Source organism: Bos grunniens, chromosome X, assembly GCF_055505025.1.
Source record: "Bos grunniens cultivar Pamir isolate PY7600 chromosome X, Bosgru_T2T1.0, whole genome shotgun sequence".
NCBI classification, from domain to species: domain Eukaryota; kingdom Metazoa; phylum Chordata; class Mammalia; order Artiodactyla; family Bovidae; genus Bos; species Bos grunniens.
Window position 1 is genome coordinate 43,707,501 of NC_141194.1, and position 21,913 is coordinate 43,729,413.

Here is a 21,913-nt window from a genome sequence, read left to right on the forward strand (position 1 = left end):
ACTTGTTGTTTATGGTCTAGGAACTTGATAACCAAAGATAATTAAAAGTATAGGCCAGTTTATCTACAGAGCACTGTTCATTTCTCTACCAAATGATGAGAGTAAATTTGAAAGTAAATTTAAGCCAAGATTTAAGCCTGCCAGGTTCCTCTTTCCATGGGATTCTCCAAGCAAGAATACTAGAGTGAGTAGCTATTCCCTTCTCCAGGAGATCTTCCTGACCCAGGGGTTGAACCTGGATCTCCCGCATTGCAGGCAGATACTCTACCGTCTGAGCCACCAGGGAAGCCCATAAAATAATTGGGCAATGACTAAATAGCGTAATCTACATTGCTCAGGAAAAGAGTTTCAAAATGGGAGAAAAGGATTTAAAATGGGATAATGTCTAAATCCTTTCCAGCACCTGCTTCTTTAACTTTAATGCCTTTCTCCACTTTGGATTATTAAACATATATATATATTTGGATTGTTATAGTAAATACATTATTTGGCTTGAAGTATTATGAACAGTGTTGGCCACATACATGTTCAAAAGATACAAGTCTGTTCCTGTTAACCACATCTCTGTTGTTTAGTGTTTTCAGTGGACAAAGGTTATAGTCACTATATAGAAGCTACCTATAACAGTTCCTTAAGGGAAATTGCTGTTTGTTTCAGACTTGTCCTCACTAGGCAGGGAGTCAGTGTTTGAAATATAGTTAGAAACTACTAACTACAGTTTGATCACATAGTGCATTCTAACTACCCTCTTATTTTCACATATGTGGTTAGTTTTTAAAGTGTTCGATATTTTTAATCTGACTCTTGTTGAGTTCATCTTACTGGTCAGTGCTGTACGTCATCAGAAGGCAGTTACAATACTTTTGCCTCTTTTTTGGTTTACAGTTGAAATTGCAGCATCCAATGGCTGAATCAGTTTCAGCTCTTAGTCGTGCCTCACTTTTTTTCTCTTAAAATAAAGGCTACATCTTTTATTTACTTTCCCATTTGCTTTTTTCTAACTTTTGTTATAGAACTGTGCAAATGATAGAAGCAGAATTCTGCTGACTAATCAAACCCTTTATTCTTGCCTCATTTCTCAATGTCCAAACTGTTTTAGAAGCTTAAATTTTTGTGTCATGTTTAATTAGCATGAGATATTATTTTATGGTACAGATTTAATACTTGATCCATATCCTTAAAACACTTGGTCTAATTCCTCAAAATATTAATTATGTACTATACAGTACATCCATCTCCTCCTCTGGCAAACAAATTTTATGTGTTTGGAGTGAAATTTTGTTTAAATTCCGAACAGTGTTTGATACATGATTTAGCATGAAAACTTATTTATGTGGCAATTGTAAGTGAATATTTTATCTTGGCATTGGTTTAATGATAATATTTGAATTGTTTCTTTAGTAGTCCCAGCCAAGCAATTTCTACTGCCGTGGAGTTCATGAATTAGTACCAGTTTTATACCTAAATTGAAGATATTAAATATCATGTCTGTCTTTAAATGTACAGATACACTGTGGAGAATTATTGAAAACTGGTAATGAGTTGAATATTCATTTATTTTACCTCTAACCTTAAATGTTAGTTGAACTTAGAATTTCACTTTAATGACTATTTCACATACTTTTTTAAAAGAGTCAATTATTTTAAACTTACTTCATTCTTTGATACCTATATTGAACTCTTATTTTTACTTAGAGTTGTAGTTGAAAAAATTTAAAAAAGCGTCATCCGTGATGCTATAGTGTAACATCTCAGCGAAATTTCAGGCCTTAGTTTTCATTAGTGCCAACGAGAACAGACTGGTTTGTAAGGTTTTTCCAGTGCTACAAAAGCTACAAAATTCTACTGCTAGAAAAACATAGCAAAATAAGAAAAAATCAATTTTATTTCAACCTTTATTGTTTATGATGAAAAATTGCTAGTTCCTTCTTCAGTAAGTAAAATTACTAAGTTTTTAAACTCTATCATAATTACGATTTTCAAATTCATCTGAAATTTTAATATGTTAAGAATATTTGATATTTTAATGTAATGATTAGTTTTGAACATGCAGTAATTGAGTGAGGTAAATTAGTTAATCTGGAATGATTTGAAAGCTCAAAATTATATCTTGCTGATTTTCTAAATTGGGTAGAAACTTAGAGAAATAGAAAATACCTTTCTTTTTCTTCCTTATACTAAAAGAATTGCAGTTTGGGCATAATTTTACCATATTTTAACTTATAATTTAATTAACATACCATCATTAAAGAAAAAGAAACACCAAATATTAGTAAGTAATAGCTATTATAATAGAATGGGTAGGAACTATATGCTTCATTTTTTAAAATGGTGTCATTTGCTATAAAATACAGTAGGTTGGAGTCTTGCCGAATTTTGTCAAGGAGTTTCACAGAAAATTCTTTCCAACATTTGAGAAAAGATCTTTTCAGGTTTGAGAATTGTCACAAAGATATTCTTGTTATGGTTACTGAGATGAGACATAGGCAGAGAGATTTTTACTAATTATCTAGACCTTTTTTGGTCAAGTTATTGTTTAACATTTAATGGAAAGCATCTGATGATGGAAGATGGTGAGGAAATTGGGGTTTGTGTTTGTTCTTTAAGTAAAGAAAAATTGGAAAAGACCAACAGTATAAGGAATATCATCAATAATTCATGTATTATAGTATTTCTTCTGGCTTCCCAGGTGGTTCAGTGGTAAAGAATCTGCCTGTCAATGCAGAAAAAGCAAGAGACGTGGGTTCGATCCTTGGGTCGGGAAGATCCCCTGGAGTAGGAAATGGCAACCCACTTCAGTGTTCTTGCCTGGAAAATTCCATGGACAGAGGCTTCTGGCAGGCTGTGTAGTCCACGGGGTTGTAAAGAGTTGGACGCGACTGAGCACACAGTATCTTTTCTATTATTTTTCTTCAATGGGAGATAGCTTGATTCCTATATTTACTGAAGTATTTACTAAAATGAGTAATTGTTCTCAGTTTTTTTCCTGGTGGATCCAAATCTTATGGATTTGTTCAACTACCCAGTAATTTAGTTAAGACTTAATTCAGATTTTTTTTCTGTGTTCTAAATAAATGTACAGCTGATTTATTCTCCCTTTTTTTTTTGTTTTTGTTTTTGTTTTAAAGGAACCTAGGTAAAAATGGCTTATCTAACAGTAGCATTTTATTGGATAAATGTCCGCCACCAAGACCACCATCTTCACCATACCCTCCCTTGCCAAAGGAAAAGTTGAATCCACCTACACCTAGTATTTATGTGAGTCTGAATTGACTGACTAGAAATAAATCAAACCAGTGTTTGCACCTACCTGTCTTTCGTAAGATCTTGCTTTAAATCAATATGGATGCCCTTTAGGAAGCATTAAAATTATTGGTGGCAGCTTGAATGTTTTGGGAGAAAACGATGTATTCAAAAAGATTTTGTAATAGCATTTAAAACTTGCCTTCTCAGACATTAACTGTAATTATATTACAGTAGCGCGAAATACTTTTTTTTTACTACCCCTAATTTTTAACAGATTTAGGCAAAAACCACTTAAAAAGTAACTTTTTTGAAGTAAGCTGTGTTTTAAATCTGCATTTTACTAGTTGTAAGAACCTTAACATTCATTCTGTTTTAACCATCTACCAAAAAAATACTTACCTTCCTCAAAAAAAGGTGTTGAATATAAAATGCAATGATAGATATGTCATTAAAAGACTTAATAGATTATTTAGAACTGAGGATTAGTTTTACTTAATAGACATTTAGACATCTTATATAGGAAGTTGATAAGAGTTCAGTCAAAGCAACTCTTACTTATCTTTCTCCAAAATAGGTCCTCCTACCCTATTTCTTTCCATCTTCCCATTTCCCCACTTCTACCCCAAATGAAAAGTTTTATTGATTTTAAACACTGATTTTTTTTCTCTCCTTTTTAATAAAGATCGCATAACATAAAATTTATCATCTTAACCATTTTTAAGTGTATAGTTCAGTGGTATTAAGTATATTCTTATTGTTTAAACCAGTTCTCCAGAACATTTTCATCTGGCAAATCTGAAGTTTAATACTCATTTAAAAAACAGCTCCCTCTTCCCTGGTCTCCCCAGCCCCTGGTAGCCATCACTCTGTTTTCTATTTGTATGAATTTGGCTACGTTAGATACCTCATGTAAGTTAAATTATGCACAGTTTTTCTTTTTGTGACTGACTTATTTTCATTTAAAGTGTCTTCAAGATTCATCCACGTTATACCATGTGATAGGACTTTCTTCCCTTTTAAGGCTGAATAATATTTAAACCGTTTTGATTTTGAAGTTTAAATTTCATCTCACGTGTTTTGTGCAAGATATAATGGACAAGAGAAATGTATGTGGTTACTATCTAATTCCAATTAGAATCAAAAGACACGGTGATAAAATACTATAAAATATAAAAAATAGAAGTAATAGCACATAGAATGCATTATTTATTTAAATTGTAAAAATGTGAATTTGACATAATTTCTAAAAGGTCTGCTTTTATAGAGATCTAACAATATATTTTAATTTTGCAGTTGGAAAATAAACGTGATGCTTTCTTTCCTCCATTACATCAATTTTGTACAAATCCAAACAACCCTGTTACAGTAATACGTGGCCTTGCTGGAGCTCTTAAGTTGGGTAAGCTTTAAATAAGAAAAAGGAAAAGTATGTGTATTTCCTTTACTATCTATTAACTTCTAAAGCACTAGCAGAAACTTTTTTCTATTCTTTTGTTGTAATTTTTCACATTTTCATTTTAATATTTTCCTGTCTGAGAAAGAGAAGGAAGGAGGGAGGGAGTATTACTTTTTTAATTCTGCTTTTATTTTTATGCTGTTACATAATTATGATTTAGGTTGACTAATAGAAATTTTTAATGTAAGATTCAGGTAAAACTTGATATTACTATTAAGTAGCCTCCTAAATAGTTCTTCTCACTTTCAGAGATTGAATAAATGAGTGAAACTTCATTCCATGGCCCCTTGATTTTTCTCCCTCTGTTGATGGCATGACAGTTAGGTCCAGGGCTTCAAAGTGTGCAGAGGCCCTAGTGTTTTAGGGGAATTAGATAAGAGTACCATGAAACATTTTTCTTTTTTACTTAAAGGAAAAATAAAAGCACTTTTAAAAATATTATTCCAAATATATTTTTATTTATTAACTACATTTATTTATTTATGAAGACCTGGGACTTTTCTCTACCAAAACTTTGGTAGAAGCTAACAATGAACATATGGTGGAAGTGAGGACACAGTTGTTGCAGCCAGCAGATGAGAACTGGGATCCCACTGGAACAAAGAAAATCTGGCATTGTGAAAGTAATAGATCTCATACTACAATTGCTAAATATGCACAGTACCAGGCCTCCTCTTTCCAGGAATCATTGAGAGTAAGTATTTACTTACTGAAAATTATTTTATTTTTGAGATTGTTATTTTATTTTATACTGTTTTGCTTTGAAAGGGAGCTTTTGTAAGCATCTCATTATTTTATTGTTACATAAAATAGTTTTTTATTATTCTTATTTTTATAAAACTTTATAAATGCTATCTAGTTCACTCTTACTACTAAGTCTAAGCAAACGTATGGGTTGATAAATACTGTAACTGTCTAGTGAGGTGTCTCTGTTATTTCTGGGATATTTCTATTTAAAGAAGTGTTTTTTAACCTTGGCATTATTCACATTTGGGGTTGGATAGTTCTTTGTTGTGGGGAGCTGCCCTGTGTATTGCAGAGTATTTACTAGCTTCCCTGGCCTCTCCCTACTAGATGTCCATAGCACACCCCCTATTCCCTATTCCCTATTCCAGTTTTGACGATCAAAATGTCTCCAGACATGCCAAATGTCCCCTGTGAGGCAGAATTATCCCTAATTGGGAACTGCTGATATTAAAGGATAAACTAAGCCTCAAGTTTGCTATATGCTTCAGAGTTGTTTGTCTTATGCCTTCCCATTAAACTATCAGGTTAGTATTATCTGATACATAACTCTCCCAGGAAGCATTACCCATCTCAGTCTGAAAGAGAAAACTCCAAGAGAGACGTAAATTATTTCAAAATACACAGAAAATTAAGGAACGAAACTTTGAAAAATAATCAGGATTGCTATTAAGATTCATAGGCCTTTCAGCAATGAAGCATTACTAAAATCCTTTAGGACTGAAATGAGAACTTTGTGAATTCTCCTACAAAGTGAACATAAAACATCCATAAAAGTGACTTTATTAAATGTATTACTGAAACACTTATCTGTCTGTACTAAGTTGTTCTGTACATATCCCACAGCTGAAATTTAATTGTTCCTGCAAATCTTTTATCTGCAATTCATTAGATTTGCTTATCTCTGTTTAAAATTCTGCCCTGAGTTCACATTTTCAATCTAGGCAACATTTGTACCTGCTAATCATATGATTGTGTCCCTTTCTCACTACCACTCCCTATATCATATAGAGAAAGTCATCTAATAAAAACTATCCTGCAACTTATATGAGTTGCAGTAAATTTGTTGTTCATATAAATCTCTCTAGTTCAAACTTCTGAGATACTTCAACTCCATGGTAGTATTATGGTCAGAAAAGAAATAGATAATAAGCAGGATTCAGAGATCATCAAGGGAATTTTTGGAAGAAGATGATGAGAGGCAAGTATTTAAATAGAAATTGATCCATAATCAAAGAAACAATGGTTTTTGTGTGTGCTTTGGATACATGTGAAAAATTTAATAAATGTTTATAAAGCATGTACATTTAAAGGGAGGGAGGCAGAAATGTCACTAAGTATTGGAGAAGGCAGTGGCACCCCACTCCAGTACTCTTGCCTGGAAAATCCCATGGATGGGGGATTCTGATAGGCTGCAGTCCATGGGGTGGCTAAGAGTCTGACAGGGACTGATCGACTTCACTTTCACTTTTCACTTTCATGCATTGGAGATGGAAATGGCAACCCACTCCAGTGTTCTTACCTGGAGAATCCCAGGGACAGGGGAGCCTGGTGGGCTGCCGTCTATGTAGTCACAGAGTTGGACACGACTGAGGTGACTTAGCAGCAGCAGCAGCATACCTAAGTCAGAAATTGTAGAACAGAGGTAAAAAGATACCATGTCAGTGACAGGAAATCATAAATAATAGTAATATTTGCATTGAAAAGCTCTTGTATTTGTCCAGCATTTAATTTACTTGCTAATGTTGTGTTTATAATTCACGTATAATTCATTTTGAGGGAAAAAAGATTTATACCAGAAATAACTCTCACATATTTGTCCATAATAAAGAATAGAGAAAATCTTACCCTCTGCCTTTCCATATGCATTGCATACATATATAATTACATATACATGCGCACTTCTGTTAGTTGAGGAAATTTATAATCAAGGCTGCCACTTCTGGGCCTCTCAACCTAAGTTTCCTCTCTTGAAAGTGGGGAGGAATGGAGCAGGAACTACAGGTTTTCTCTATAGAGAATCAATGGTTTTTCTCCTTATAGGAGAATATTAGTAAGGAAGACTATGTGGCTGGTGGAGGGGGTTAGATACCATGCCCAGTGAGTTTTGACTTTGCCTGGCTTTCTATTTAATGTGGTCTTTGAAGAAATTTTCATGTGAGAGAGGTCTATAGAAACTTAGTTTCAATATTCCACCATTGATCTGTATGTAAACTTTTCAATTGTATGGTAAAAAGGTTGCAGAATAAATACTAAGCTGGAATTCTTTTTGCTTAATCTACAGGAAGAGAATGAGAAAAGAAGTCACCATAAAGACCACTCAGATAATGAATCTACATCTTCAGATAAGTAAGTAATTTGTAATGTCCACTTAGTATTTCTGTTTAAAAGGCATGTTTCTAATATTGTCTCTCTCTCTAAGTTCTGGGAGGAGAAGGAAAGGACCCTTTAAAACCATAAAGTTTGGGACCAACATTGACCTGTCTGATGACAAAAAGTAAGTCTTTCTAGTAGTGTTTCTGTTAACTGATACAAAGAGGTGTCCTGTTAGCATGACTGAGAATTGTCTAGTTTCCTCTTCTGTTTTGTTCCTTGTCATTTTTCTAAATTAATATGCAGGTTTTAGCCAAATTATTTCTGCTAGATTTTACAATTATTTTCTTTGACTTAAAACTCTTGTATACATTTTCAAGACCCTTCTGTATGTTGTTGCACAATCACAAAATTATAATTATATAAAAATATATTTGTAAAATAAAATTATACAATTATAAAAATAAGGAAGTCAGTTTTTTTCTTTAATTTTTATGCTTTTTGTTAGGATGTTTTCTTTGCAAAATTTAAAAATTTAAGTATTCCAGAGTTTTCCTATGCAAAAGTAAAATATTTATAGATTTGATTGTTTGCAGGAAGTAAAATATTTATAGATTTGATTGTTTTTCTGATTGGAACATAAGGTTCTTAAAGTTTTTTACTATACATATTTATAGCAGGGTTTCATTCGATCTGTTTTTTTATTGCAGGTGGAAATTGCAGCTACATGAGCTGACTAAACTTCCTGCTTTTGTGCGTGTTGTATCAGCAGGAAATCTTCTAAGCCACGTTGGTCATACCATACTGGGTATGAACACAGTTCAACTATACATGAAAGTTCCAGGAAGCAGAACACCAGGTAACTTTTATGAACTAACACTTGACACACAAATTGATCAAAATGTGAACCATGCAAGAGAGACCTGGATTCTTTTCATTTATAATGAATGAAACTGGTAGAGTTGTTTCTGTTACAAGATATGACTCTTGAACTGAGCTCAGATTATTAATATTTTTCCCCCCTTGGTAGTATCTTTTTAAAAGTGTAATATCCCTGAAATAACAACAGTGTAATCTGGAAACTTGATCATTGGAGTATTCCTGGGAAAAGAAGTCTCTGTGACTTAAAGACTATTTTTGATCCCATCTACTGCAGAGTGGCAGGGTTGTCCTGAACTTTTACCACAATCATGATAAGAAATATGTTTTATATTATGGCAGTGCAAAACCAGTTTTTTGGAATAATGTATTTTCTAATCCATTGCCTTCTATTTCATCTAACAAAGAAAGTGTATGTTGCAATCCCCTTGTTGGATTGCAGTGTACAGTTTACAACAGCACTTGATGTGGAGACATTACTAACCTCGTCCAGGTGTCTAGTCCAGATTTTACCACCAACTAGGCTTGTCACTCGGAGAAGGCAATGGCACCCTACTCTAGTACTCTTGCCTGGAAAATCCCATGGGTGGAGGAGCCTGGTAGGCTGCAGTCCATGGGGTCGCACAGAGTCGGACACGACTGAAGCAACTTAGCGGCAACAGCAGCAGGCTTGTCACTTTGACAAGTCACTTTTCTTCTCTGGGTCTTTTTTTTCCATTTGTAAAATGAAGTTATGTTAGTTTTAGACTTAGAATTCCGTCCAGCACTAATATATCATGTTTTTTGTGCTCCTTTTGATTGATACGAAATTTCAGAGGGTGATGTTCAAAATATTTAACAATTAGGATGGGTGTTGGTGATGAAGAGTTTAGTTCTACCAATGCTGACAAGCTGCATATCATCCTCAGGTGTTTCTGTTTGCTCCTTGGAGTAGCCATGGTTTGAAGATCAGATTGCTTCATTCTTTATTACCTGTTCATTGAATTGTACCTAAAAAATTGTTTTAAGATAGGCCTATGCTTGCTTCTCAGAGAAGGCAGTGGCACCCCACTCCAGTACTCTTGCCTGGAAAATCCCATGGATGGAGGAGCTTGGTAGTCTGCAGTCCATGGGGTCGCTAAGAGTTGGACAAGACTGAGTGACTTCACTTTCACTTTTCACTTTCATGCATTGGAGAAGGAAATGGCAACCCACTCCAGTATTCTTGCCTGGAGAATCCCAGGGACGGGGAAGCCTGGTGGGCTGCCGTCTGTGGGGTCGCACAGAGTTGGATACGACTGAAATGACTTAGCAGCAGCAGCAGCATGCTTGCTTCTGGGTAAAGTAGGTCAGAGGTTCCCAGTTCTGGCTGCTCATTCTTTTCTAATAAGCTTTTAAAATATGTGTAGTTGACTAATATCTGGAGATCGAGAGCCGGGCATCCATATTTAAAAAAAATAAATAAATAAAAGTTCTTCAGAGAATTCTAGTATACAGCCAGGATTAATACTATTAGGCTGTAGTTTGTGTCCTCAGGCCATTGGAAGCCCAATTCTGTGATATTTTATGAATAGTTGAATAAAGTAGAAACAGTTCTGGAATAAATGGTAGAAGATCTATCTACTCCTTACTCTGTCATTTAGACACCAGTGTAAATGCTAAGCAAGTTATTTGAATTCTCTGTAGTTCATTTTTCTTATGTATGTTGAATTGGATTGATTCTATTAAAATTCATTTCAACTGAAATTTTCTCTCATCAATTTGAATTATTTTATGCAAATAGTATTATCCTTATATCAAAGAATGCAGTTATTCATTATAAATCAAGGGGGAAGCAAACTTGATAGATCACTTATTTGTCATCTGTCTAGAATGTTGGGGGTTTTTTGGTTGGTTTGTATACAAGGTATAGTTTTTCAAAGTGTCCTATGGAACCTTAAAGAATTTTCTAAAGAATTCCCTTAAGGTAGTGCTATCCAATAGGAATATAATGCAAGTCATATATATGACTTAAACAGACTTAAATGTGACTTAAAATTTTATAGTAACATTAATGAAAAATGAAATTAATTTTATCCTAGTTATTACCAAATAATCTTTTTAACATGTAATCAATATAAAATTATTGAAACAACCCCTTGAAATACAGTATATACTTTGCAGTTATTGCACGTCTCAGTTCACATTACCATATCTTAAGTGGTTATTGTATTAGACAACTTAGTATTAGAAGAAATGTTCATTAGTTTGCTTCAATTTTTTTAAATTGCTTTGAATACTTTTTCGTGGGACAAGCACTTTGTTCTTGGATTTACCTAGATAAATATGTTACCTGCTTTAATGGACTTTATGATCAGCCTATGTTTTAAACTAGAGATGCTCTCAGGTTCTACCCTAAAAGGTTTTTAGTTAGATGATGGGATCCCAATGTCTCTAATTTTAATTACAGCTTAATTTTACTTAGAGTTCATGCCATGAATACTTCCAGCCATCTACCTGTGATAAGAGACAGTAGTATTACAAGTACTATCTTCACATTATGCTGTGATACATAGAAGACTAGGGTGTTGTGTGCACAGAGTGTGGCAAGAGCAGCTACATTTTTATTAATAGAGGTGAAACTCATATAACAAAATTAAACCCTTTGAAGTATGCAGTTTATTGACATTTAATACAGTCACTATGGTGTGTAGCCATGACTTCTGTGTAGTTCCAAGACATTTTCATTAGCCTGTAAGGAAACCCCAGACCCGTTAAGTAGTCATCCCATTTCTCCCTTCCTCTTAGCCCCTGACAACATCTAGTCTCTTCTTTCTAGCCGTATAATAGTGTTACCTGTTCTGGATGTTTCATGTGAATGGAATCATACAATATATTGCCTTTTGTGTCTGGCTTCTTTCACTTAGCATGTTTTTGAGGTTCATCCATATTGTATCAGAGGTTCAATTTTTATGGCCAGATATTCCACTATATGGATATAGAACAATTTATTTCATTCATCAGTTGAGGGGCATTTGGGATGTTCACTTTTTAGCTGTTATGAATACAGTGTTTCATGTATTCATGTACAAGGTTTTGTTTGAATACTTTTTTATACTTTTCATTATATACCTAGTATTACAATTGCTGGGTCATATGACAATTCTGTGTTTAACTTTTTGAGGATTTCGAAACTGCTTTCCACAACAGCTACACCATTTTACATTCCTGACAGCAGTGTACAAAGGTTCCAATTTTTCTTCCACATCCTTGTGTACATTGCTTATTTTCCATTTTTTTCTTATAGCTGACCCAGCAGATTTGACTTTTAGTGTGTGTGTATGTATGGTTTTAATTTTCATGTGCTTGTTGGCCGTTTGTATATCTACTCTGGGGAAAATGTCTGTCTCTAGTTCCTTCTTAATTTTTTAATTGAGTTGTTTGCCCTTTTGTTGTTGAGTTGTAAGAGTTCTTTATATAGTCTGGATGTTAATTCTTTATCAGATACGTGATTTGCAGTATTTCCTCCCATTTTGTAGGTTATTATTTCATTCTCTTGATAGTGTCCATTTATGTACAAAAGTTTTTAAATTTTAATGGTTTAGTTTTTTTCTTTGATCACATGCTTTTGGTGTCATATTTAAGAAAGCATTGCAAAATCCAAAATTGTAAAGAATTTGTGTCTTAGATTTTTATAGTTCTCAGATTTAGGTCTTTGATCCATTTTGAGTTAGTTTTTTGTGTACAGTATGAGCCAGGGGTCCAACAGTATTCTTTTACATATAGCTAACCTGTTTTCCCAGCACCATTTGTTGGAAAAACTATTTTTTTCCTCTATCAAATGACCTTGACACCCTTGTTGAAAATCAGTTGACCATAGATGTATGGGTTTAATTCTGAAATCTTGATACTGTTCCATTGATTTTTATCTCCATTTTTATTCCAATACCACACGGGTTTGATTCCCTTTGAGGTAATTTTTAAAATTGGGAAGTGTGAGTCCTCAACTTAGTCCTTTACTCTTCATAGAGCTTTGAGTTACTGTCTTATATTCTTTCATTTCAGTCTGAAAAACTGTAGCATTTCTTATAGAGCAGATTGACAAAATTCTCCTTTAGTTTTGAAGAATAGTTTTGCCAGGTTTTTAGTTCAGTTTTTTTGGTTAAGTTTTTTTTTCTCTTCAGCAACATAAATATGTTAAGCTATTGCTTTCCGGACCCCATGGTTTCCATTACAAAAAGAGCAGTTTTGTTGACAATCCTGTTTATATCACAATCACTTCTCTTCTCCTGCTTTCTAGATTTTCTTTGCCTTTATACAGTATTATTATCTTAGGATGAATACTTTTGAATTTATCTTTCTTAGAATTTCTTGAGCTTCTTGGATATGGAGAATCATGTGTTTTGTCACATTTGGGAAGTTTTTTTACTATTATTTCTTCAAATATTCTTATTGCCCCTTTCTCTTCCTCTTCTGGGACGCCTACAATGCATGTGCATGCTTGTGTCCCATGGGTCTCCTAAAGTCTTTGTGGTTTTTTTCGTTGTTTTCTTTCTTCTCCTCAGAATATATAATTTCATTTGACTTGTCAATAAATTTGCTGATTCTTTCTCCTGGTCACATCTGCTGAACTGAATTCATTTGTTTTTTTCAGCTTTAAACTTTTATCTCATTCCTTATTGTGATTTGCATTTCTTCATTGATAATCACAAAAACTACACAGAAAAAACACAATCACAGAAAACTAACCAAACTGATCACATGGACCACAGCCTTGTCTAACTCAATGAAACTATTAGCCATACCGTGTAGGGCCATCCAAGATGGACAGGTCATAGTGGAGAGTTCTGAAGAAACGTGGTTCACTGGAGAAGGGAGTGGCAAACCTTGAGAACCTTCTTGCCTTGAGAACCCCATGAACAGTATGAAAAGGCAAAAAGATAGGACACTGAAAGATGAACTCCCCAGGTCGGTAGGTGCCCACAATGCTACTGGAGATCAGTGGAGAAATAACTCCAGAAAGAGTGAAGAGACATAGCCGAAGCTAAAACAACACCCAGTTGTGGTTGTGACGGGTGATGGAAGTAAAGTCTGATGCTGTAAGGAGCAATACTGCATAGGAACCTGGAATGTTAGGTCCATGAATCAAGGCAAATTGGAAGTGGTCAAGCAGGAGATGGCAAGAGTGACATCGACATTTTAGGAATCAGTGAATTAAAATGGACTGGAATGGGTGAATTTAATTCAATGACCATTATATCTACTACTGTGAGCAAGAATCCCTTAGAAGAAATGGAGTAGCCATTAGGAGAAGGGGACAACAGAGAATGAGATGGTTGCATGGCATCACTGACTCAATGGACATGAGTTTGAGTAAGCTCCAGGCATTGGTGATGGACAGGGAAACCTGGCGTGCTGCAGTCCATGGGGTCACAAAGAGTCGGACAGGACTGAGCGACTGAAGTGAACTGATTGATAATCTGTTTGTTGAGGCATCATTCTCCTTGTTTCCTTTTGTTCTTGCACATGGTTTTCTTTAACTCTTTCAGTATATTTTAAGATAGTTGATAGAAAGTATTTGTCTCTGAAGTCCAGTGTCTGTGCCTTTTCAGGAATACCTTTTGTTAATTTCTTTTTTTTTTTTTTCTTTCTATAACTAGACCATACTTTGTTTCTTTACATACCTCATGAGTTTTGTTGAAAACTGATTTTTTGAGTGTTTGTAGAATGTGGTCTCTGAAGCCTCTGTCCCTTTAGCATAGTGCTCAGCTAGTGTTTTGACATTTTGAATATTGTGTTGTGGCAGTTAGCAGAAATCAGATTCTCCTCTCTTTTCTAAGGTTTGTTACTGTTGCTTGTTATGGGCTATAGTTGTTTATTCATTTAGTGACTTTCCACATTTTTTTTTCAGTTATTCATATATCTGTTCTTTTTCAGGTTCTTTTCCCATTTAGGCCATTACAGAGTATTGAGTAGAGTTTCCTGTGCTATACAGTAGGTACTCATTAGTTATCTGTTTTTATATGTAGTGAGAGTGAAGTCACTCAGCCGTGTCCGACTCTTTACAACCCTATGGACTATAGCCCACCAGGCTCCTCTGTCCAAGGGATTTTCCAGGCAAGAATACTGGAGTGGGTTGCAATATTCTTCTCCAGGGGAACTTCCTGACCCAGGGAACGAACTCGGGTCTCCCACATTGCAGGCAGACCCCTTACCCTGTGAGCCACATGGAATCCCTTTTATATGTAGTAGTCACACTGTTTTTACAAAGACTATATTCCTTGTCATATATGGGCACTGAAATGTCCTTTCCATTAATTATCTCAGTAGTGATATGACAGATTTCTTTAAATGCCTCTTGCCCTGGGCATGCATGTGGCTTCTAAATTCTACAGTATCCAGAGGAACTTTTCAAAGCCTTTTATTCCTATGAAATCTCACTCCCCAGCTTTTCCATCCAAGCGTTTGGGATGTCTGTTGTTTGCTTCAGGTGGTTCTTTTGTTTGTTTGTTTTGTTTTTTGCCCTTGGTGGCATTAGCTTGTTCTTTAGTCTTGCAATGTTCTGGGAGGTCCTCCTGCATTGAAATACTTGTGCTGATAGAGCTCTGAGGTAGGTGAGAGAACGAGAAGTCTCTTTTCTGTCAGCCTTTTGGGGAAACTGCAGGGTAGACAAAACAGAAGAACAGAATTCTTTGGGAACAAGATCTACTGTGCTCCCTCCAGAACCAGGGACACTCACACCAGGAATTCACAGTACTATTTTTTAAGTCCACTGTCACAGCAGTGGCAGAAATGGAGATGTAGTGAATGACATACAGATATCCTACTGTGTTTAAGTCACTTTTCTTTTGCTCAGTTGTTTGTTTCTGTAAACCTTTGACTATATTGTCCAGATTTCTGATGAGGTTACTTCTGACAGTTTTCACCAGGTGTTTTTGTTATTTTTATTGTTTGGTATTTCTGGCGAATTCCCCAAGTTCCCTCCTCGGCCATTTTTGTTGAACCATTCCTGCCACTGCATACAGTTTGAAAATCAGACATCTTGCCTCTCTACTGATGTCCTAATGCTACTTGTGAGAAATGGGAATTAGTTCACAAGGAAGAAGTGGTAATAATATCAGTAATAGCTAATATTTATTACTTACCATGTATTAGGCAGTATTCAAAGCAGTCTTTATTTCATTGTTCCTCAGAACAACCCATTGACTTACTGGAATCATTATCACCTAATCTTATAGGAAACTGAATCAGAAAGGTTTAGAAACTTGCCCGGTGTCACATAATAACTAAGCCAAGGAACCTGGCTTCACAACCTAAGCTTTTAACCATGATTTAGGTTGTCTTCCACAGAGCTGCTACTCAAAAAGTTAGGAGTTGACCATACTCAGCTCTAAGACTTGACATATACTGAATAACTGAATAACACAGGAGCATTTTCTGTTGAACATGTCTAAGACACATTTTTCTATAGAATTTATTGTATGCTGATTATTTTTTCTTTTCACATTTCAGGTCATCAAGAAAATAACAATTTCTGTTCAGTTAACATTAATATTGGTCCAGGTGACTGTGAATGGTTTGTTGTTCCGGAAGGTTACTGGGGTGTTCTGAATGACTTCTGTGAAAAGTAGGTTTCCAAACTGAATTTTATTAAACATAATTATTTGAAAACAATTATTGTAAAGGGCAACTTACTAAGCTGGATATCCTAATGCATGTAAGCAGTTTTCACTTACCATTCAGCAGAAAATTGATGTATAAAATGATTTGATTATAAACCTATTATTTTGTGTTATTGGGAGTATTTTAAGAAAGATACCTTAAAACCACTTCATGCAGTAGTGATAGTCTTGAATTTAATGGGTAGAAAGTTGAGTTGTTTACTGGGTTAATTAAGCAGTTGATGTATAATAAATACTTGTTTATGTGAAAAGAAACATTGTTCTTAGATAAATGGCTTTAGAAATGGAAGGAATTATATAATTGAGCACCCTTAGAGGTTGTTAATAACTTAAAGTTGAATGTATTACTCTTAGCTGTATCATCATGACACATTCTTTTTAAAACTACACTGGCAACTTTTCTTATAAAGCAATTTTAGAAGATTTAAACAATAGCTTCGGATTTTGTCACCTAGATTTGAAAGAATTCACATAGTGAAAATGTTCCTTTCCTTTAGTTCCTAGAAACTCTTTAATTATCTTCTGTTAAAGGGTACTTGGGAATTGTTTTCATTAATTTAAATTTAATTATTTGTCTTATTTTGTTTAAAAAATTACTCCGTTACTTAAGATCCTGATTTTTTTTCCATTTGTAATAAAATTGGAAAATTACTATAGCTAAAAATATAAATTATACATATATTTGGTGTTATTTCCTCTCCAGCCCCGTAGGATAAAGAGAGGGAAAACCACCTAAAACATTTATATATGCAAGACTTTGAAAATTAATTATACACCTATTATACATACTGACTTATAGTTTGCAAATTTTGGGTTAAAAGATCCTTGCTGTAAATATCTTGATTTAGTATGAAATATAAATATAGTTTACATTTTTACTCTATATAATGTATATATATAAATATATATACTATATAAATATAGTTCCAAAAACAACCATAATACGACAGAATTTCTTTATATACAAGCAGAAGGTAATCACCTTTTATTTTCTTTACTATATAGGTTTCCTTTAATTGTAAGAAAGCTCAAGATGTGGAATTTTAAAGAGTCAAATGCTCTTATGAAATAACCTGATCCATTTTAATCTTTACTGGACCAGCAGTCTGGTGGTAGCAGAGAAAGAACTGTATCATACAGAAAATCCCTATGGTGCTTCAGAAATATTTATATTTCTTAAACTTTGAGATACTATTTAGTATATTGTTGTAGCTACAGTACAGTGATTCTTTTTCATTATTTCTGAGTAGGATTGACTGTTTTTAGGATTTAGTGTTCTTTTCTATCTGAATGGAGAGGTAACCTGGGAATAGGTAATTGGAATAGGCAGATGATGTCTAAAAAGCTTGAACATGGGGATAATAAAAAAGTCTGAAGAGTTAGGTAAATTTAACTGTTTCAGAAATACCACTTGCTGCCTCTGCATTTCAGTGTAATTTTGTTTCATACAAGGATTGTTACTTGTAATACTAACTGATTCGACCATATCTGTATAGTTTGTTTTATGACTTTATATTTGTCATGAAATAACCAGTCACTTGACTATGTGATAGAGAAGATACTTGACTTTTTGTCGTTGTTATTAGCTTGAGTTGTTTTTTCACCCTAGCTATTGATTATTAGATGGTGTTGATTGCTTGCTTGCTTTTGAATAGAAAGTTTTCTCCAGTTTTAAAACAACAACACATGGGATAAGTAGGGCTAGGATTTGTTTATAACCATATTCTGCTTTACAGACAAGTTTTTCTAAACTGTAGTTGTAAAAATATTTCATATCATGATGAAATAGAATTAAAAGCCAGATTTTAAAGGAAAAGCTTAGTAATGTGTTGTTTCTAAAGTATAGTGGTGGTGGTGGTGATTGTTATCAATATTTGTGCATGTGTATGAGTGTTCATTTTTTAACTGCATCATTTTAGTCAATCAGTCATCAAAACTGTACAGAGACTGATATGCTATCCTCCTTTCCTGCTTAGGATTCAAAACAGCAATAGAGAACATTTCTGCTTTCTGTTCTACTTTTCCTCCGAAAATGAATTTGTATGTGCCATAGAGTTCCTGTTTATGGATTTAAATAGCTTGATGCCAACCCCACCTTCCATTTGCCTTTTAGAGATTTCTAGGTGCACCAAGGAAAAGGGTTTCATCAAAATAGACTTTAGTGAAATGAAATTAAAGGTTAATGTATGTAAGTGTTACTTAAAATAGGTTTTGATTTCATTTGGATCTTTGAAAAATCAACTGAAGGTAGTAATACTGATATTTAGATAAGTAATCCACTACTTAACTGTAATTAATTTCACTCACTTTATATACTACAGTTTCTCATTGTATAAGCTGTACATTTCAGTGCAATGAATAACCGTATTTTTTAAAACTTCTGACATTGTCTTTCAGTCATGTAAGGAGCTTATTAAAGTACTTGATCCATTTGTAATATTTTTTCTTATTTCAGAAATAATTTGAATTTCCTAATGGGTTCTTGGTGGCCCAACCTTGAAGATCTTTATGAAGCAAATGTTCCGGTATATAGGTTTATTCAGCGACCTGGAGATTTGGTCTGGATAAATGCAGGCACTGTGCATTGGGTTCAGGCTATTGGCTGGTGCAACAACATTGCTTGGAATGTTGGTCCACTTACAGGTATTTTAGACTATGACTTTAAGAAAAACACTTTAGTTCATAAAGGATTGTATCTGATGGGTTTATTCTTTTTTTCTTGGAATGTAGCTCACTAGAAATCAGATGAAGAATGTCTCCTTGAGTAAAAATTTAACTTGTAGTACAAGATAGTAAGTTAACAAATAGAAATCCAAGATTGTAGATCTCACCAAATGATCAATTTGTGTTTTATGTACAAGAAAGAGATAATTTCAATAATTTTTTAGAGTGTCTGATTTTGTTTTATAAAGGAAACCCTTTATGGGAGAAGCAAAGTACAGTGGTTATGCAGTCTTTGAAATCTTTCATTATCTGATATGTCATGTGTATTTAGCCCTATTATGTTATGAATTGAATTATGCCTGCCTTTAGGCAGTATTAAGATTATGGCCTACCAAGCCAGAAAACCTGGATTAGGACCAGAACCTGGCTTTTGCAACTTTGGGCAAGTTACAGAACCTCTCTGGGCCTCAATTTCTTCATCTGTATAATGGAAATGATAAAATTAATAAGATAACAGCAAAGATTAAATGGTATAATATCGTGAAATACTTCAGCACAGTGTGTGGCACAAAGTTATAGTAAGCACTCTTTACATGATCACTACTATTATCACAATTATTTTTTTTTTAACCTTAAAAATATTTTTGTAATATTGTACAATTTTTAGAATTGGTGTTGATGGTATCACCTAAGAAAGTGATAGTGGTTATCTTCATATCTTTGGTACTTTGAGTTGCTTTATAACTGTTTTTTTTTTCCTAGCCTGCCAATATAAATTGGCAGTGGAACGGTACGAATGGAACAAATTGCAAAGTGTGAAGTCAATAGTACCCATGGTTCATCTTTCCTGGAATATGGCACGAAATATCAAGGTCTCAGATCCAAAGCTTTTTGAAATGATTAAGTAAGTGCTTTCTAAAACTGCTGTAGTCTCTCTCTTTTTGGGGAGTGTTAACTATTCAGTACTTTGTCCCGCCCCATAGAATTATGTTGACATCAAAACAAAATGGTCCAGATGTTTAACAAAACATAATATAAGAGAATCCACATGTTAAAAGTATTTTTCCCTTCAAAATAGTACACTGTGGTACAAAGAGGAACAAAGGCACAAATAATTCTAAACCAGTAGATTCACAAACCTGTGCTGAAACCACTCAATACCTAGGAGAAATTTAGTTTTAATAGTGAAAGATTACACTTAGTATCAGAGGGAGGGAATGGCATCAGAATATTTTCTGGTACAGAAAATTAGCATTTAATATAGGCATTTGGCTTAAATTTTAATTTTTTAAAAAAATTTTAATTAAATCATCCATCTTATAATTGTCCCTTTTCTTATCTGCTTTAAACACTTAATACAAGTTACATGAATACATATATCCCAGTAAGCGTCTCATTTATTATCATAGTTTCTATCCTAGCTACCTTATAAATTTTTTTAGGAGTAATATTTTCAAACAGTGCTATATAGCAGTGTTTCCCCAGAGTATTTTCTACCACTACTACTTCTAACCCCAAAAGGTGGGGAACTCTGGTCAAAGAAATATGGGAATAATGGATTATATATTCAATGGGCTTCCCTTGAGGCTCAGCTGGTAAAGTATCTGCCTGCAATGTAGGAGACCTGGGTTCGTTCGATTTTTGGGTTGGAAAGATCCCCTGGAGAAGGGAAAGGCTACCCACTCCAGTATTCTGGCTAGAGAATTCCATGGGTCCGTGGGGTCGCAAAGAGTCGGACACGGCTGAGATGCTTTCACATCACATAAAGTTCAACAGGCCCTTTATTTTTTTAATTTTTGGTAAAATGTTTTAGAGACTGTAAGGGTTGGTACAATTTTTGAGTGGGGGAAAAGGATTATAATGTATTGTATTTCCCAAACGTATTTGTTTGACCAGTATCTTTAAAGAATTGATCTCAAAAACTCGTTTTGAAATACACCGCTTTATACTCACTAATAAAATTAGTTTGTCTTCATCTTTGTTAAAATAGTACTTACCTTAAAGTATTTCTCCTACAGCTGTATTAATTTGATCAGCATGTGTTGTTTTCAAAATATTGTCTTTTGAAAACAACCCTAGCTTCTTAAAGTGATTTCAAACCCAAATCTAAAATATTATTCAAACAAAAATTGTGTAGCTGTGTATTATTTTATTCCTTTATCATTTACACTAGTTTATCTAGTCCTAGACAGAAGTGATAGGGGGAGACAAAAGGTAACAAAAAACAAGTCATAGCAAGTAATGTACAAATCCTTTAAAATGTTGGATCTTAGGTACCATACTCTATAAATGTGATTGGTAGTGGGATTATCCTATTATGTCTCAGATTGGTCTTTTTTGCTGAAGAGTAAGTTTGAAGTTACTTTCTGGAGAAAAAATTATGTAAAGTCACCCAAGATAATAGTAAGTTGAAAATGGGCATAAACTAGAGGCTAAGTCAGATCAACTAAAGGTAAAAGGATGGTACAGTATGGAAACCATTTATATGTAACAGCTCTAAAGACTGGAAGTGACTCATTATATTTTGGGTTCAGTTCAGTTCAGTCGCTCAGTCGTGTCCAACTCTTTGTGACTCCATGCACTGCAGTACGCCAGGCATCCCTGTTCATCACCAATTCCCGGAGTTTACCCAGACTCATGTCCATTGAGTCAGTGATGCCATGCAACCATCTCATCCTCTGTTGTCCCCTTCTCCTCCCGCCTTCGATCTTTGCCAGCATCAGGGTCTCTTCAAATGAGTCAGTTCTTTGTAGTCCAACTCTCATATCCATACATGACTCCTGGAAAAACCATAGCTTAGACTAGACGGACCTTTGTTGGCAAAGTAATGTCTCTGCTTTTTAATATGCTGTCTGTGTTGCTCATAGCTTTCCTTCTGAGGAGTAAGCGTCTTTTAATTTCATTGCTGCAGTCACCATCTGAGTGATTTTAGAGCCCCAAAAAATAGTCAGCCACTGTTTCCACTGTTTCC

At 34.4% G+C, this 21,913-nt stretch overlaps 1 protein-coding gene across 9 annotated transcripts in view; it reads left to right on the forward strand.

The window, feature by feature from the left end:
* KDM6A (lysine demethylase 6A) overlaps positions 1–21,913 on the forward strand; it is a 179,975-nt gene that overhangs the window by 143,301 nt on the left and 14,761 nt on the right. For 7 of the 9 annotated variants that reach the window (XM_086386701.1, XM_086386703.1, XM_086386705.1 and 4 more), the window contains 9 exons: positions 3,129–3,258; positions 4,540–4,645; positions 5,191–5,396; positions 7,731–7,795; positions 7,869–7,943; positions 8,470–8,618; positions 16,109–16,223; positions 18,734–18,921; positions 19,705–19,846. In XM_086386701.1, the coding sequence (XP_086242827.1) occupies positions 3,129–3,258; positions 4,540–4,645; positions 5,191–5,396; positions 7,731–7,795; positions 7,869–7,943; positions 8,470–8,618; positions 16,109–16,223; positions 18,734–18,921; positions 19,705–19,846 (1,176 nt within the window). The remainder of the gene's footprint in view (positions 1–3,128; positions 3,259–4,539; positions 4,646–5,190; positions 5,397–7,730; positions 7,796–7,868; positions 7,944–8,469; positions 8,619–16,108; positions 16,224–18,733; positions 18,922–19,704; positions 19,847–21,913) is intronic. The other 2 variants (XR_015158464.1, XR_015158465.1) reach the window with 1 other exon arrangement.